This window comes from Aulonocara sp. 'chitande type north' Nkhata Bay, linkage group LG13 (assembly GCF_057382095.1).
Source record: "Aulonocara sp. 'chitande type north' Nkhata Bay isolate Kocher_YH1m ecotype deep benthic linkage group LG13, A_spYH_male_GT1.1, whole genome shotgun sequence".
NCBI lineage: Eukaryota > Metazoa > Chordata > Actinopteri > Cichliformes > Cichlidae > Aulonocara > Aulonocara sp. 'chitande type north' Nkhata Bay.
The window spans coordinates 6,921,419-6,939,914 of NC_141356.1; the positions used below are offsets into that span (position 1 = coordinate 6,921,419).

Consider the following 18,496-nt stretch of genomic DNA (forward strand, 5'->3'; position numbering starts at 1 on the left):
CCAATTCTTTCTGGGGCCAGGTGTCCTTGGGCTCTTTATCCCCCCGAAACAAGCCGGCTGGCTGTCATTATTGCCGCTGATATGCTGTGAGCGTCCTGTGTCAGTGTCACCTCCACAGCTATGAATAGAAGCAGGAGGCTGGATGAGATGAAAGCTAGGAGGGCAGAATGAATGCAGCGGATCTGTGTATGTGTGGACACACAAACAGAGTAGGTGGTGCTGAGAGCAATTTTTATCCTTATTTTACACCATAATTTTCTTGTTAGATAAGATAACCTCACAAATTCAGATTTGTCTGACATTTATCATTTCAGCGCTGCAACATGCGGGGTCGAGTATATCCAGTTTTACTAGAAACACTGCAAGTTCCTGCCACTTGAGGCATCTCAATCCCCCATACAGTCCCATGTTAAAAAAGCCCGTTGAGAACAGGATGGGTAGGGTGAATTTTTTCATGACACTTTCTTGATCAAGGCTTACAGTGAGTGACAGGTATGCTGATCGAGGAACTGCAGATAGAAGCTCCTTGATCTGAAGTGATCCTCATCTGTGTTTGTGCTTTTGAGCTTTTGGTCTGCAGTGAGGTACGGCCCATCCAAGAAGTCGAGGTCTAATATTTTATTAGCATGTTGCAATTTAGAGATCCAAGTCTGCGTGATGCACTCATACAGTGCACAAATGCTTCCAGCTAAACAAGCCTGCTAGAATTAGCCATAACATAGGCTCCTACGAAAGTGGTCACTTATGGCTCCCCCCCCAAAAAAAAATGTCAGCAGCCAAATTGCTAAAGTTCAAAATGTTCAAGTCTATCTTTTACATATAGTCTTTGATTATGAGTTTCCATAGTTACCATTGTCTTGTGCTGTTAAACGTCTACGAAACGTATTCCAGTGAAGAGGCATCATGAGACATAAAGCTGTACTACTTACTCTGTAAAACTCCATTATATTTTCTTTTGTCAGAGTCTTCAGATACGCCACTTCAATGTTGTCTGCAAAACAGCAGGAAAAATTATTTAGTAAATTATTTAGAAACTTTTTAAAGAGTGCAGCCAGCATCCTAAATACTGCAGCACCAAACCAAAAATTCAAGAGTGACCCATCACGGTGAAAGTCAGCTACTTGTGTCAGTTATTACTACAGCACTTGGATGTTTAAAATTGAGTTCAGTCTTTTGCCTGTGCAACATATTGATATCAAACATAATGAAACTCAAATGAGCAACTTTTGGCCCAAATGTTCATGATTACATTTCACTGGAAACATGAAACTAACAGCCACTCTTCTGCGCTTCCATGAAGCAGACCTTGTGTAAGCTCTTATTCATAAATTGTGTTGCATGTTTCTCTGAGCTCTTGGTATTAAGCCTGTTAGCATGTTCTCCCGACACCCCCGTCTCCTCTAACACAGCTAGTATCACCACTCCCTTGGCAGCACTACAGTGTTGCCGTCACTCGGGGCTTTAGGCAGATTACTAGTGAATCAGGCCCATTACAATCCATTACACTCAGCAGAGTGCTGGATGGGAGAGGTGTGCTGTGGCTGCAGATTATTTCAGGCTTTAATCAATCTCAGGTTGTGCTTGTCGAAGTAACATCCCACTCACCTCGGGGAGTGTCTGAAATATACTGAAATATAAGAACTTGTACTTAAACACTTAGGCAAGCAATCAGGAAAAACCCATTTGGCCTGCAAACTAAACATAATTAAGAGTTATTCAGGAGGTGAAGAGGACTGCTGGGAAGCCTCACCTCTATCAAAATTGTACTGCTGAGAGATGATCTCTCCCCAGTATTTAGCACACTCAGCAGACAGCTTCTTCGGTTTGTCCAGGCGGCGGATGGCCAGGGCTTGGATGTGTTTCTGGAAGGCTTCCTCGCTCATCTCCTCCACAGCTTTCTCCATAGTACACAGGAAGGCTTCCACTCGGCTCTCCAGGTAGTGGGGCGCCTTCTCCGACTGGATGAGGAAGTAGAGACCTTGCACTCCGTTAGCCCGACGTGGCCCACTATGCACGCTGTAGCCTTTTAGGGGATTAAGAGAAAAAGTATGTAAGAGCTTAGGAAATGGAGTCACAGTGCAGAAAAACTACATTTATATTATCATTAATAATAATACGCATGCACACAAAAACACGAATAAGGATGAGTACAATAGGTCTACTTTTTTATTGCTTTTTATAACTCTCATTACAGTGATACTTAAGATGTGGTTAAGAGGTGCAACCCATTCATTCTCAAAGTTAATAAACATTCCCACAGCTGACAGCACTTTGCAAATTTCATTGCACTGTAATTCTCAATAAAATGCATAAATATTAAAAGGAATAAAACATCTAATTTAGCAAACTTAATACAGCTGCCACATTTTTTCTGTCTGTATAAACACTCCATCTCTGGAAAATGGTACCCATGTTATATAATGGCAATATTGCCTTATTGTCTGTGTTTTGCAGCCTCACCCAGCTGTTCTTTGGTTCTCAGTGTACTATAGCAGGGCTCAGAGATGATCTGAGCGAACAGCTCCAGCAGCATGTTGTCGTGTGTACTCTGCATGTCTATTTGGTAGTAGATATCGATGCCACAATCATTGTGCACCTCGTTCTTTTGCTGGTAAACATACCAGCCACCTGCAATCATGAAAAACAGAAGCACATCCACAGTGAGAGAGGAAGAAAGGGCCGGGTTGCTTCATGTGGCCTTTAACCCCATGTACTCACCTTGTTTTTGTACTTGTGCAGTTATATGTAATATTAAAAAGACTAAAAACAGGAAAGAGAAAGACTAGATGTAAAAATATGAGCACCTGTAATTCTTCTGGCTTTGCTTTTTGGTCTGTGAAGGTTCAACAGGACCTCACTGAGATACGCTGAGAACTAAACTTGGCATGTGAGTGAGCAAAACCATCTGAAGTCATTTAAAGCACAATCCTTTTCATTAACCCAAAATCCACTGACTCATGAACTCTGATAAGCTTAGAAATGAATTTCACCAGCTGTGCTGTACAACTTAATACAATCCATCCCTGCACACTTAATCAGGTCTTTCAGTGCTGCATTAGAAACTTTCACAAGCAATTCCTACAAAAAGCACATGAGCTGTTTCATTGTAGTTTTACAGCTGAACTTCAGTACACTGCTTGAGCCATAGATAAGTACTGTACAGTAAAACCAGCACAGTTCAGATAGAGGACAGGGGACACTTCAATAAGACAGAAACAGCCCGTTGAATGCCAACAGCAATAACTCTAGTTTGTTTAAATCCACTGTGATCAAGTCTGCTCTGAATGCAGGACGAGTGCAGGCTGAGTAATGCAGGTGTCTTTATGCACATGCTGACTGAGCACTCTGGACCTGACACTCCCTGTCAAAAGTTCTACTCAGCAGCACTAGTGTAACTCACTGGGTTGAGCAGGCAACCCATATGCGCAAGGTTAAGAGTGCCCCCCAGAGGGAATGTGAAAACTCCAAACAGAATATGTGTATATTTAGCTGTTTTCTAGTCTTAGTCCATCAGTGTAAAAGTGACAGCTGTCTGAATTTTAAACAATGTGCTATCTTTGCTTATCTGCATTTAAATTACACAGTACCACTACCAGTGATGGATGTCTGACTGGCCACATTTATGACAACTTTCTGTTTGAAGCTTTGTTTGAAGCCTGTATGTCCTCTTGCTCTGCGTCTTAATGGCAGTCTGGAGCCCAGCCTGGAAAGTCCCTCAGAGAGACACAGGATTTCTCCAGGTGGCCTCGCACAGCTCTGCTTTTCGCCTCCACATCATTCAGCTTTCCTAATGTGATCTGAAAGGCAGTGCAGGTTTGCCTGTGTGTGTTCATTGTCTGAGCTGCTGACAGTGAGGTGTGTATGTATTGTAGCCAATGACGTCCATTTCCACTCAGTGACCATTATGTTCCTTTGAGGTAAATGTGGGATGCTGAATTCAATCAGGTCTTTTCTCAACAAACGCATGATGGTGCCACTGATGACGAGGGCGAGAGCGTTGGACAAAAACCCATCTGCACGGTCGCCGTGGAGACAGTCATGACTGGCAGATGAAGATTTAGAGAGCTTAACCTGTGTGTGTGTGTGTGTGTGTGTGTGTCTGTGTTCGTGTGTGTGGTTTGGAGGAGTAGAGAGGACCTACCGTCTGGAACCTGCACCTGTCTGTAGCGAATCAGCTGGCTCGGGAGGAGAGGCTTTGTGTGAGCATGCTCAGTGAGCGTGTCCTCCACCATTTGCATCATGCCAAGAGCAGACTAGAGGAGTGACAGATGGAAATGAAATTCAAACATTTCAGTCCACAAACTCTTGAGTAACACCAGCTGAACTCTCAGAAAAACATTTTGTAGAGATCTAAGAATTTAAAATTTTTCTATGTACATTACTTAGAATAATCCAACTGGCTCTGTCCAAACTGGACCCATTTATACAACCAATTTCCAGTGATGGCAGATGTATATAACATTGATTTTTCCATGACCACCCCCGAACCAGTCAGTACTGTAGTTCGATGATGATCATTAGTCGAAGGGATCATTGGTCTATTTTATGAGTCTAATTCTCCCTCCAGCAGACTGTGACACTGTCATTACATGATAATGTTGGAGCTGTATAACAAAAAGTGCAACTGGATCACAGGATCTTATATGAGACAAAAATCCTCTGAGATATGAACAGAGGACCAAATAAATGTTGCGAAGGCATAAAAAGTGTAGTTTGTCCCACAGAGACAAATTCTTACACATCACTAAAGCAGGCATGAAAGGAAAGCTGCATTATTACAAACGTAGACGCCACAGATTTAGGAAACTTTTAACTTTAAACTGGTAGTAAAATAATAAAGTAGTGACTCCAAACACCAACTAACCTCCTTGGTGATGTTGCCATGAAGAAGGACTTTGATATGTAACCGCGACAACAGCTGAGGTATGAAGATGTTAAGGCGTGGGGGAGTTACATCTGCAATACAGATCACAGGCAAAAGCAATCAATCAAAGAGTAATTTTCCAAAGCTGGTAACAGACTGATTAAAAGAATGACTGCTGAGTGTGGTGACAGTTGGACAGTCTTCCTGCCACTAAGAAATCAGCACATCACATTTCATGGTGGTAAAAATCATACTTAAAGATTCAGTTACATGTGCATAAAAGTTTAAGCAACTGGTGGATGGGCTAAATCAGCACACAAACACTGATTATTTGCCTGTAGCAGCACCAACACAGCAGGAAGCAGGAGACTCGCAGCGTCTCAGAGATTCCAGACAGAGGAGGACGGCGGGCTAAAGGGACTGATAACAAAAACGAGCTGTGCTAATTGGAGGCCCAGGTGACTGAGCTCCAGGTCCTGACCCAGCAGGTTAATTGAGTCTCGTGTGAATCTGAGGATACTCTGTGTAAGCTCTGTGGTTAAAAATATAACAAGCTGCCCTGCAGGCTCCAGACTGGTACTGTGCATTGGAAAGACTGCAGCTAGGGAAGCAACTGCTAGAGGACAGCTTCAGCATTTAAAGGAGAAAAACTGAAAAGAAAAGACCCAAGGCGAGAGGAGAGGCCTCTACTGTGTGCAGAAACCTGAAAACTTCAGTGATAGTTTTACATTTTTCACTGCAGCTATTATGTTAACCTCATGCAATTAATTCAAGCCTCACTTTTCATTTCCTCAGCTCTGGCCTGAAGTAAAGCTTAGCTATGTGTTTATTCTGTGTTTTAATTAACTCTGTTTGGTCCACAGATGAAAAAGCAGCCAGTAAGCATTCCTGCTGAGACAGAAGAGAAACATTAAGAGTCTCACCATCTAGAGCCTCTCTGAGCTCATCTTTGGTCCAAACAACCTCGGTCATTAGAAGATGGAGGTAGTACATAGCATGATAGTTAGGCCTCTCAGCTCTGAAGTTATTCAAAGACCTCATGTACTGCAGAAAGAAAGAAGGCAGAATCAGATCACCATTAAAACTGAGACTGGAAGCTAAACTATTACTGAGTCAGTGAGTCTGAACTTACAGCTTCCTTGATGATGTCAAAGCGCTTCTCGTCTATCTCAAAAGTGGCCATCTTCTCGATGATCTTCTTCAGCAGGATGTGCTGTTTGTCACTGTAGCCTTTAACAGACAGCTGCAGCACACAGTGACAGGAGACAGGCGGCACATCATCACAAACAAAAGGATACATTAAGCTTATTAGCATAACAGTTAACATTTGTTGTTATGAAGGTTTTGCATTCATTTGCTACCATGAATACATGAATGTGTTCTCCATTTAATTCAATCGTGGGCTGGCCAAACTATTGTGAAGAAAATCTTTCCAGATTAGACCGACTCCTCATGGTGAAGAATAATCTGAATCTCTAGAGACTCAAAGACAAAAAGAATGTCAATGTTCTGCCTGAGTTCACTGCACGTGCTTGGGCATAAATGAATTTTCCTGCATCACGCACACCTAATGGCCCTTCAGGATTCAGCATAACCTCCCAGGGCTTCGCTGTCACTTTCATCCCACAGCTCACCTCACCTTGTGGCCAAGCCCCTGCAGTGACACCTGTTAAAAGTAATCTCTCCAAACATCGTTAACCTTGACAAACGGCCAGCATCCACACTAACACTGCTGACTCAGATCAATTACTTGCAGCCCATCACACAGCTATACAGTCCTCTGTAAGGACACACCACAGTCATGAATTCACAGGTGAGAAGGGAGCTAATGAATGCAGGTTAGTTGGTCATTATGACAGCTGAAGAGTTGTTAGAAGTCAGCAGGTTTTAAAGAACAGTGGACAGACAACACCACAGCAAACCAGCAAATATCACTTGAAAAAACAACAAACAAACAAACAGGGTATCTGCATCAACTGACCTTATCCCTTATATCCTGTGGCACAGATGCCTTCTCATTCACTGTCTGGTATTACATTTACAATAAAAGTGCCAAAAAATAAGAAATAAAAATAGATGGCTACTTTTGCCTGCTCTGTTATTCACAAGGGGCCTCCCTCTGGGTACCTCCGTTTCATTTAGGGAACTTTTGCTTGTTAGGCAAACGTGTAGATAACCGTAATAATGGCAGCAAAAGACACTAAACAGAATTACATAGGCAGAGTTTTGCGTACTATTAAAGTCTGCACAAAACTTGACATTTTATTATCAGTATACTTTTTTAAAATAAAGATGTTGGCACGCCATAGAAATGTTAAAAAATGAAAAGAAAGAAGTCAAAGATTTATCCTTAGATGATAATATGAAGATAATATGCCAGTACGGGGCTTTACAGCAGCGGCCCCCAACCTTTTTTGCACCACGGATCGGTTTAATGTCAGACAATATTTTCACGGACCGGCCTTTAAGGTATCGCAGATAAATACAACAAAATAAAATGATACGGCCAAGACAAAAACTGTGGTACTTTTGTAAATATAATAATAAACGAGAATTCACTGTGTAATTGTGTAACTTTATTAGCAGCGTCCTCCTGAAATGCCCCAACAACAATTAGAGTAACATCCTCCTCTCTGCCCCTTAATGCTCTCTGGTTGCTATGGTAACGCATAAATATAAGACACACAACTACAACACGGGAAAAGACCCAGGGAAACCGAGTTAACAATAAAATCCCAGAAAACCATAAATTTCACAGCGGAGTCTCAACTCTTGCGGCCCGGTACCAAACGACTCACTGACCGATACCGGTCCGTGGCCCAGGGGTTGGGGACCGCTGGGTTAAAAGGTTTTCTGAAGTGATATAAAACACACGCAGGTTCAAAATCTCTACAGAACAGTCTCTAATGATCAAGTATGTCAAACAATAAAAAACTTTCAATATACGGCAGTTTCCTGTTATTGTAACTTGCAGTCTGGCCACAGACGCGGTCAGATTGGAAGGTTAAAGTCGCCCATCAACCCAGGCCTGCCTGAGCCATTGTAGCCCCGTCTGAGGATAATAAAGGGAAGAGAGCATGAGGTCGGAGACGGGAAGGGGTTATGAATACTTACATGCATTCCATAGGCGGTATTTTGGAGTTCATAGTTCAAGCCAGCTAGCTCGGCTGCATATGCATACTCGTTGAGGGAGTCCTTTAGGAGCTCCAGGTATAAATATGCCATGTTACAATGCAATGGGTCCACGTACGCAAACGGGCTGTAGAGAAAATGCCACACAAAGCATACAAATAAAGCTGCATGAGCTGATGCAAACTGCAACTACTGTATAGCATGTTTCACAATTTATGAACATATAATTAATTGTAGCTATCAGCAGTGTAACAGTGGAATTACTTATAGACTAATACTGTCTAATTTCAGCAGGGATTGGCTGTAAAATGTTGGAAAATATGGCTAAAAGCTGATCTAAGCTAATCCAACCTATCCTCTGAGGTGGCAACAGTACAACTCTATTTGCTGTTGCCTAAATTTTAGATGGGGGGCTTTGCCTCTACACCAAACAGATAAATGAGTATAGCCAAGGGCTAAAGTGGGATTCAGCTCTTGGGGTAACCCTAAAATTGGCTGTAGTGGGGCAGTGTGGGGAAAAGAAATGCTTGCACCAAATATAAGCGGATATCAAACAAGCAATCATGCCAGATTTCCCACCACTAGGTTTCAAATGTCTAATTAGCATTATCACCTTGAATTACTTTGATGTCTGCTACCCCTGATGTAAACTAACATTCACTATTAACACCACAGCCACTCTGGACCAGTCCAACACAGTGCATTACTGTAATCGTCACCACAGCACCGCAAACTGACCAGTGTAGCCTGCACCTAGTTGTTGAGTACTTTCATCAAACCAGTAACCAGTATGTTTTGCGACATATTTCACAATACGAAAAAAATATAACTTCAACACTTCATGTATAGATTAAACATCTGTAAAACAAAACAAAACGAAATCTCTCTTCTTCCTCGCTTTCTTCTTTACTTCCTATGCCTTTCTCCACATCTAAAGTTATCTATCAGTATCTTCTCTCTCTGGGAAATAGAACAGCTGTACATGCACAATTATTAGAGGCTTTTTGCATATTTCATCTCTTCATGTGTAACAAGCACTGGCACTGGTTATTATTCCATTTAGGTTTGAATTGGATTCATATCAGCTACAGGGGTTGCTGACTTACAAACCCGATAACACTCATGCATAATTCGATATTTATTTTTGCACTTTGTTATCTGATTACTTTAAAACTTATTATGCACTGTTGTAGCAGCAGTACATTTATGATTTCTCATTATTGAGTTAATCTTAAGAGTCACAATTTACTTGGTAAGAATTTGTGTCCACACTCCAGCTGCAGAACAAATCCTCTATATTTACTACTCACCTGAAGAACTCAAAGTTCAGGCAAGCCTTGGGGAGGAAGAATTTGTCATCCTGCTTGAACCACACCTTGCTCATAGCAGTGTCCTGGAAGAAATGAAAACCAAACTTAATTTCATATTCATGGGAAGTCTTAACAAAGTAAAGCATTGAAATGCAAGCAGAAGGTAAACTGTACAAGCAGACGACGCTCATTTAATCACAGAAATCTAACAGTGCTACTTTGATAGGTCTCTTAGCAACAAACAACAAAAGCCATACTAACTTTTATTCAGTTGTTCCAACAGAGATGGGAAATGTAAGCTTTTATTAGCTGCTTAGTTCCTCTGATCCTGACACAACAACAACTAATGCTTGATGTCTAAATCACAATACCACATTTCCATATGAAAGCATAAGAGACTTAAGAAGAAGCAGGTAAGCAGGGACCGTCCAACGCAGTCAGACAATGAAAAGTGACAACACTTTGATGGAGCTGTGCAGAGAAAACACTTGCCTTGATTAAAGTGGGAACTGACGGAGAGTCTTTCTCAAGAGGGTAGATCTCGAAGTTGGTAGGGATGAACTCATTTTTCATTGGCAATTTGAATTTGCCGTTGAGGTCTGCATTTGCCCATTTCTACAACAGAAAAAGATAAACAATCAGAGCCTTATATAACTGATGTAGTGGTTATACGCTGATTACACAGCAGAAAAACTGGACACAATCATTCACCTTGATGGTCTCCTCAGAGATGGCCTCCTGTTTGTACTGCGTGCCGTACCACTCTTCTGTTATGTCTGTTTGTCCTTCAAATGATTTTGACACAACTATAACTCTGGAAAAGTAAGAAGACAACAGGTCACATTATAGATCTATACAAAAAGCCCTCTGTGCTACTTAGTGCCTGTTAGCTGCACAAGATGTGAGTGCTTTTCCATTTCGATCATGTTTCAGGTGGTGCACAGCCATTGACACATCGTTTGGCTGGAGCTGTCAGAGTGCAGGTTTTTCCTAAGTTTGAACATTTATCCCATCAGTATGTTTTAGTTAAACAAAGTTCAAGGACTCAGTGTAAAAGGAAATGGTGTTTCTCTGTAAGTTCTCTTGTAGCTGGAATGAGATGGATAAATAAAGAAGCATTCGTTCATGAATTTAAAGCAGTTTTGGCAGAAGCCCAGAATTAAATGGCTACTTCAGTAAAGGAAGAGACTGGCATGCAAACTGTCAGGGTCAACCAATGACTGCATGCTGTCGTCTCCTTAATACACATTAAGAAATGGACCGGTTACAAGTCTGGACTTTGCTTGGCACAGCAGCTGCAACCCAGTAAATGAATTAAAGCTACACCAGGCCCACTTTTATTTCAGTCCAGTTATCCAAGTGGGACTGCAGCTGTAAAGTTTAGCTTAAAGTTTATCACACCATGTGCCCACATCTTCCTCTGAGAGGTACTTCATACTTGGTAACAGAAAAAGCAAGGTGAGCCTGACTACACATCACCAAGTCACACTGACCTGACGTGTTCTGGTCTCAGCTTATCCAGCACCATCTCGATTAGATCTGGCTTGAAGTCTTCCAAGAAGTACTCTGCTGATAGAACTTCTTCAAGAGGGTAGTGCTGCAACACCCAAAGAAACTTGTTAGCACTGTACTGCTTGAAAACAGAAATCTTCAATTCTGAAATTTTTCTAAAGACCTCCATAAATCGAATCTTCAGTTTCAACTGGACACCTGATAAATTGGCTGTTGGACCTACCTGTAGTAAACCTGCTATTTTGGAAGTGTAGTCACGAGGGCGCTCCTTGTCTTTAAACCTGAAAGCAACTTTTTTTAAATCCTGCAGAGAGAGGCAGAACGGTTGATGGTATAACAGCTGAAGTAACAAAACATACAATTGTTACATTCAGTTTGAACTATGTACCCTTAATAGAACTCAATCAATAATCCATCTATATTCTATTCTAATTTTTATGACTTTTTAAACTAGTTTTTACAGTGAGGAATAGAAAATAAGTTTATACTGCCCTCCAGAAACAGTATTACTGAACTGACAACATAAATCACCTTGTACTCGTTAAACACCCACTCTTGAGGCCCTTCAGAACGGAGTTTCTGGATGTACTGGAACATGTGGAAGATTATGTCCTCAATGTTCACTGCAATGACACACAGATCATGCCCCAAGATTTAATATTCACGTATTTCTTGTTGCTTTATTTCTTTTACTTGTGCATAGTGAGGAATGATCATAATCACATGCAAAACACACAAACTAGATACAATACATGTAAAGTAGTGGGATGCATGACTTACAGAGGCCCTCCTCAGTCAAGTCCATCTTGATGTTGAAGAACATGAATCCTCTGGCTCCCTCTTTGTGTCCTCCAAGGATTGTGTCCACCCAGCCTTAGAAAGTAATTACCGTTACAATTTAGTAATGTGTTTCTTTTATTTTTATGATGACAGAAACCATTACTGTGAATGTTTCTGTACTAAAAGAAAATTAACTTCTATCCCAATCACTAAATTAGAGGCACACCGCTCTGCTGGGTAATGTTGTGTTACGTTTTATGGTCGCAAAACACATAATTAAGTAACCTCTGAGGCAATAAACAACACTGAGTCAATTATATATTTTAGGATATGGTTTTACTATGTGTATCTCTTTCTCCTTATAATATTTGTCACCAGCTTGCAGTCTGCTACCTTTAGATTTTAGCTCAGAAAACAAACTTCCAGGTCCTTCGTGACCAATCAGATGTCCCAGATAACGTCCTGGCTTCGATTTGTAGTACTTCTGTAGATCTGGGATGGGGAAAGTCACATAAAGTTTCCTAATGTCTTTGACAGGAACCACTTTGTAGAATTGCTGTAATAAACAGAAGCGTGTGTGATTCCCACAGTAACATGATAAAAAACGTTGACAGTCATTTTGCAATGCAAAAAAATGTAAAGGAGTGATAGGTAAGCAGCTCACTTTAAGGTGTTCTTCTTGTAAAGGGTGTTCAGGGAATTCTGGAATAGGCACATTCTTGTTTTCCACTTCTCCAAATAACTTAACCACCATGGCCGTCAACTCATCCAACGACTCTGTCAGCAAAGGGTTAAAAAAAGCAGTAAGGATGTGCTGTTCAAAGAAAAGCTTTAAGGATGTCAGTACTCATCATAATTACCCACAGTGCCCTGGTCCTTGGCTGGTAAGCAAGCTAGTAAATATATAAAACATGTTGTGATGCTACTAAGAATCTGTAAAATCTTATTTAAAATAAAATTAAAACTTAAAATGTATTATTTTTATTTATTATATTGTCCAAAAGCAATTTTGAGTCATATTTACTATTCGTTTAAAGTGTTTTAAGAATTTTTAAAAGAGTTGTTTCTGGCAGTAAATTACATTACGCCGTTTCTTAGTAGGTTTTAATACTAATCACCGTTACTCTACCGAGTGGAGGCAACAACATTTTTAACTCATTTACCATTTATCAATTCATTGGTTAGTATGGTAGGCATTAAGAAGCCAGGACCTCACCCATAACAACATCCTCTTTAATAGTATCCAGTTACTCGCTGCATAGGTTGGGTGTAACCATCACCCATGTGAACAATGACATCTTACCTCTTCCTAACACACACAGTCCCATGAGGTTGGATGAGTAATACGTGGAGTGGAACTTCAGGAGCTCCTTACGGATATCAATCCCCTCTTTAAATGGTCTTGTCTCTAGTGTCATTTTATTACCTATAAGAAAAAGTTATCCCTTTTATTAAGCACACACATTTTCCAATTGTACAGTTAACTAATGATCATTTTCTGTTGTTATAGTTTTTCAAAGAGTCTAAATGAAATTGCCAGCAAACAAATATTTGTGTTAAATTCTTCAAAGTTGTAGTAAAAATTGCTTATTAACTACAAGCTAAAGCGTATGTAAATAAACTTGATTACAGTCTACATGTAGCACTGTATTTGTTAACACAGACACCATCAAAGCAGCAGTCAGAAGAAGCTTATGTTAGTCTGCTGAGTGCACTGCTTTCAGGTCTGTTTGATCCTCTCCTGTTCTTAATGGGAATACAGACGGTATAATTCAAGACTGCCATCAGGTGGCTATTTTGAGCTCACAGCTGCTCTGAGTATACCTCACTTTAATCTGGGATGACTTTAACAGAATAAACTCTTTTCTCAAAAAAACTTGACTAATGGCATGTTCATGTTTTTAAAACCAAAGCCATTAAGAAGTCTTTCTGGGCTAAAACAGCTGTCTCATAATAAGTAGGCTGCATGAATGTAAACCTCATTTAATCAAATATTAGCCTGCTCCAGTAATTTCTCTGACCCCTTAACATTAACATATGTGACTGGATTCTGCTCTAGATTAGTAGTCTAATACAAAATCTAAAACACATCATATCGACCCTATGAAGGGAATCCTTGCTTAAATATTCTGTGCAGGGCGGTTTTGCTCTCCAGTCAAAATATTCTGCTATAACAACTGAAATGTGATGCACTAAGCAGTCAGAATGAATGATGTAATGATATAGTTTCAAAGTGAAGTCTGGCAAGAACAGTTTCTACCTGTTCCAAATTTACTGAAAGGGTGTTTTGGGTTGCCAGTGGCCTTTTCCAACTGAAACAGCCTCCAGGTATCATTCTTCAGGTTCTTCTCGTACTCAGAGTCCACAGCGTTCACCTCGCGGTCCTTGCAGCTCTCGTCAAACAATGGGCACAGAAAGAACTGGGCAAACCTACAAAGGTCAGAAGTTGCTGTTATCAAGGAGTACATTTCAGCATGTAGAAAAACCACAGGGTGTGATAATAGTTATGACCTAGCCGGTGGCTCAGTATTGTAAAATGCATAATCTTGTTTATTTTAAATAAAGATTATACACTACAAACATAGTGTATAATTTGAAAAACACAGGTAACTATCAGTGCTATCCCTCAGCCTTTAAGTAGACACACCTGTGGTATCACTTTACAAATCCTGTGTTGCCTTATTCTCAAGTTATCACATTCAGATGATTTTCAGAAAAATTATTTTGTCACTGAGATTCAAACTCATCTGAGATTTTTAGTAGATGCAGCTATGGTACCAATTTGAAAATCCTAAGTGACTTTCTTCTTGAGTTATCGCATTCACAAGATTTTTTAGAAAACTTGACCTTGACATTGAGGCTGAGGTAACTCAGATTCAAATTACTCTGAGATTTTTAGTAGATTCATCTGAGATTGATACCTACAGTATCAATTTAAAACACCTACATCGCCTCGTTCTCAAGTTATCACATTCACAAATGTAGATGTCCACGGCACTCACCCCCCTGTCCGGCATTGCAACAACATAATACCCCATCAGCTTTTTACAGCTAAGGGGTGAAAAGGCAACCTAAACACAAACAACCCTGAGCTTTTAATAGTGCATTCTCTATCACTTTGAAGTTTCTGCCAAAATTAATACTATCAAATGAACATCAAAGTACCTATCTAATGCTCCTTTCAAGTGCTCATGGGAAACATCAAAGTAATAGTTGGTATGTTCTCTGCTGGTGAAGGCATTGGAACTGCCTGCGTGCTCACTGAGGAACTGGCTGTACTCGTTCTCCTTGGGGTACTTCTCTGTTCCCAGGAACAGCATGTGTTCACAAAAGTGTGCCAGCCCTGAGATGTTTGGTGGGTCAGACAGAGAACCTGCAAATTAAGAGAAATTCCCAGAGAAATGTAGTTAATGGTGCTGCTTCTCTTTGATCAGAGAAATTTGTTCAATGCAACAGTTGTGACTTTTAAAGTTTGCCAGGTGAGAAAAACAGATCTGTAACGGCACCAGAACAGGAGGATTTATAAGCAATGAGATGCACGCTGGTAAGCTGTTCATCATTTTCAATTAAACACAGAAACTATTTCACACGAATTCACATTCTTCACGCACTCAAAGTATCTGTCTAATGCACTAGAACTGCCAAGGAGGTTATTTTTGACCCCTAATCCCATCCCGCCATCTAATATTGATGAATTTTCCTAAATCTGGTTTATTCATTAGACAGTGAATTTTGCAGCACGAGGAATAAAAAAAAATTTAAAAAATAAACAAAACAAGACTTGTACCACAGAACTGCTGAGGGAGTCATTTCAATCCCATAGAAATCAATGTAAAACATTTCTAGCATAGCTGGTTGCTTCGCAGCATGTATTGTTTACAAACATTTTGATATGAAGACTGCTATAACACGACCAAGCGCTAGCTAGATGTGATCAACTGATAAATATATAGGAGACTGTGGTTTGATAAAAGAATAAGTACTGCAGAGCTGAATGGCTCAGAGATGGTATGTTGAGCCACAGCAGATCAGAGATGATCAGACAGTTTTATTGCAAAATGAGATCAATGGCTTAGTGAGCTATGTCAGGCAGTTTTCTGCATTCACCAAACTTGCTCTCTTTTCACCACAATAACTTATGCTGAACATAATCTGGTCAGTGGCAGGTTATGTTCCAAATTTCTTTTTTGCAGGCATACGGATCATTTTGTGCAAAAGAAGAGTCATAAAACCTGAAGCCCGAAGCACAAAGCCCTGCTCAACAGAGAAAGATGATAATCAGTCAAGAAACCAGTTATCTTGAACTGGAGTTTTAGGGAAGTTAAACCTGGAGTTAAACCAGCTAAGCCAAAGAAAGCCTGACTGTGTTGAGCTTTGCCCTCGGGGCAGACTATGAGACCAGACGAGTGAATTGGACAGGTTTCTGGCTGTGCTGAGCGGCTGAACTGAAGAGTGTAGTGTCCTATTTCAAGCAAATAACGAATGAAAACTGGAGGAGAACAAGTGATTCAGACAGTCTCAGATCTGAGGAGAGGCCCTGCAGACTGAGGCAGAGCTGTGAGGCTGAAGGTTTGGTGAAATGGAGGAGATGATGATGTATTCAATTCAATTCAATTTTATTTATATAGCGCCAAATCACAACAAAAGTCGCCTCAATTATAAACTTCTTAAAATGTGTTTCTTATTTGCTTTAGCAAAGTGTGAGGGCAGTTTTAAAATGTAGCCAATGACTGATTCAATCTGCTTCACAGTGCTTTTTATACCTTCTTTACTTTAGGCAAATACCACAGGTATTCACTGGTAACTTTTCCATAATGCTCCTCATCTGTTATTATTAAAGTTACTGCATTACATGTGGTGTTGTTTGTACCTGCTGTTTACTAGTATCTGAAACTAGAACTGAACTATGTTACATTTACACACTGTAATGAAATAAGGTTTCCAAACTGGTAGGGACTCACTGTTTGAGAAGTGCAGTTTGCAGATTTAAGTATGAGCATATAATAATATACTTGCTATTATAAACAGAAATACCAGATAATACAAAAATAATACCCATCCAAAGCTTAAAGGAAGTTTGGCAACTGAGCATCTCTATGAATGGAATTATCCTGTTCGGCAAAGCACAGTTAGAGTATGATGGGGAAAATTTCTTCCTTTTCCATTTGTTTTCCAGATGTTCTTTGTGTAGAAAGCAACATAAAAAAAGGAAGTCATGATCACCTGGCAGGACAACAGCAATGAATGCCTAATTACCTATATGGACATCCAAAGCAGCTGAAGATTTGTCTGTGGTCGGGTCACTGATGAGCATTGCCTTCAGGCCATTGGTAAACTCCAGGCCCCTGTACTCCCGCTTGTCCTCAGGTGAGCGAATGACATCACTAACTACCCTCCTCACAACCTGGCCGGTCATTCTGAGTGACAAGGATGACACCAGCCTGCAAGCAAAGAAAACCAACTCTTGGAGTTTATTATATTCTGATTTAACGTGACATAATGGCCAAAGGGGATTTTAGTACTAAACATGCCTCGAAATGCTGGCATACTACACTGTGGAAGCACATTATCAGCCAACTCTTTCCTATTATTTTTTCAAGTAGTAGTCCTCGCGGACTTCCGTGTGCCTCTCAGTTTATTGAATAGAAATTATTTACTTTGCCGTCCAGCTAACCGCAATAATATGATCAAGGTCTAACACCTGTAGTGCTTTATAAAACGTGAACTGAAGCACAGTCTTTCTATACAGCCTACAAAGTAATTTAAAAAGCAGTTATTATATTATCATGGCTCCCCGGGTGTAGATGCTACTTAAAAAAAAATCTAAGTACAGTAATTGAAACAGCAAAAACAGGTAAAGGCAGTCAAGACGAGGGGAAAAAATCCCGTAGGAAGATGAAGACAACTGTCCGGCTGAACAAGAAAAACAACACACCTGCCAGCGATTAGCTACAGTAACTGACTAGGGGACATTAATTAATTCAACAAAGAAACTTTATTTTATCGTATTAAAGACAAAAGCTTCAGAAAGGTTCGCAATGTTGAAAAGTGTAATTGTTAATGTGAGCTTCTAGCCTCCACATAAGGTAGGCACGGCTAACAGTATCGCTTTAGCGAGGTTAGCTGGCTAACGGCACGAGCTGCTAGGATTAGTTTGGTGTAAAAAAAAAAAAAAAAACAACCCGCTTATTTTTAAATAAAAGTAACAATTATTATCTGATAGGGCTTACCTAACAGTTCGGTTAAAACAGAAGAGGTAGCCTGCTGACTCTTGTTGACTGGCGCTTTTGGTAAATGCACCTATACACACTTTGAAGCCTGAGACAGTATGAAAACAGTTTTGAACTGTTTGGATTTATGCATATAGAAAACGAAACCTTAATGTCTGTAGCGTCATCGTTTAACAGACGCAAGCAATCGATAGCAGAAGAGCGAGCGCCTCACTAGGGCAGGATGTCACATTTCTGTAAATGTGTCTTCAGTAAATTCTGACACTTACATCCTGGTATAGTTGAAGGTGAAACAGACGGGAAGCATCAGATCCTACAGAGTAGTAGTTCATAATATTGCGCACTGTCAGTGAATCTGACATTGATTACACTGCCGGGGTGAGGAGTTCAGCGTTTTGTATGGGTGAAAATGAAAAGTTGCGGAAAAATAACGGGAAAACAAACAAACAACCAACCACTCTCTTTTCAGTGATTGTGAGCTCATGTGCGCACAACTTTGTTTGTGTTTATATGCATGCTTGTGCACATACAGAAAGGCACACCAGCAGGCACAAACAAATAGCCGAGAACAGAACTCAGGTGGCCCATTTTCTGTAACCCGTTAAGGTTAATACATAATGAGCACTGTTACTTTGTTTTTTAAACATAATAATAATAATAATAATAAT

General features: G+C 40.3%; 1 protein-coding gene across 2 annotated transcripts in view; it reads right to left on the bottom strand.

Moving 5' to 3' along the window:
• The window catches only part of LOC147315550 (insulin-degrading enzyme-like), a 21,195-nt gene extending 2,831 nt beyond the window's left edge, over positions 1 to 18,364 (bottom strand). Inside the window, exons 1-22 of one of the 2 annotated variants that reach the window (XM_086258408.1) lie at positions 18,098 to 18,364; positions 16,855 to 17,039; positions 14,764 to 14,971; positions 13,859 to 14,028; positions 12,902 to 13,024; positions 12,263 to 12,375; positions 11,992 to 12,154; positions 11,599 to 11,691; positions 11,350 to 11,441; positions 11,042 to 11,122; positions 10,800 to 10,903; positions 10,018 to 10,120; positions 9,799 to 9,921; positions 9,307 to 9,389; positions 7,979 to 8,123; positions 5,997 to 6,107; positions 5,788 to 5,908; positions 4,865 to 4,956; positions 4,142 to 4,253; positions 2,461 to 2,628; positions 1,751 to 2,023; positions 930 to 991 (exon numbers count right to left, since the gene is read on the bottom strand). In XM_086258408.1, coding sequence (XP_086114534.1) covers positions 930 to 991; positions 1,751 to 2,023; positions 2,461 to 2,628; positions 4,142 to 4,253; positions 4,865 to 4,956; positions 5,788 to 5,908; positions 5,997 to 6,107; positions 7,979 to 8,123; positions 9,307 to 9,389; positions 9,799 to 9,921; positions 10,018 to 10,120; positions 10,800 to 10,903; positions 11,042 to 11,122; positions 11,350 to 11,441; positions 11,599 to 11,691; positions 11,992 to 12,154; positions 12,263 to 12,375; positions 12,902 to 13,024; positions 13,859 to 14,028; positions 14,764 to 14,971; positions 16,855 to 17,039; positions 18,098 to 18,135 — 2,763 coding nt within the window. In that variant the 5' untranslated portion in view covers positions 18,136 to 18,364. Of the gene's footprint in view, positions 1 to 929; positions 992 to 1,750; positions 2,024 to 2,460; positions 2,629 to 4,141; positions 4,254 to 4,864; positions 4,957 to 5,787; positions 5,909 to 5,996; positions 6,108 to 7,978; positions 8,124 to 9,306; positions 9,390 to 9,798; positions 9,922 to 10,017; positions 10,121 to 10,799; positions 10,904 to 11,041; positions 11,123 to 11,349; positions 11,442 to 11,598; positions 11,692 to 11,991; positions 12,155 to 12,262; positions 12,376 to 12,901; positions 13,025 to 13,858; positions 14,029 to 14,763; positions 14,972 to 16,854; positions 17,040 to 17,828; positions 18,063 to 18,097 lie in introns of those variants that run through there. The other variant, XM_086258409.1, reaches the window with a different exon arrangement.
• Between the last annotated feature and the right edge of the window lie 132 nt (positions 18,365 to 18,496).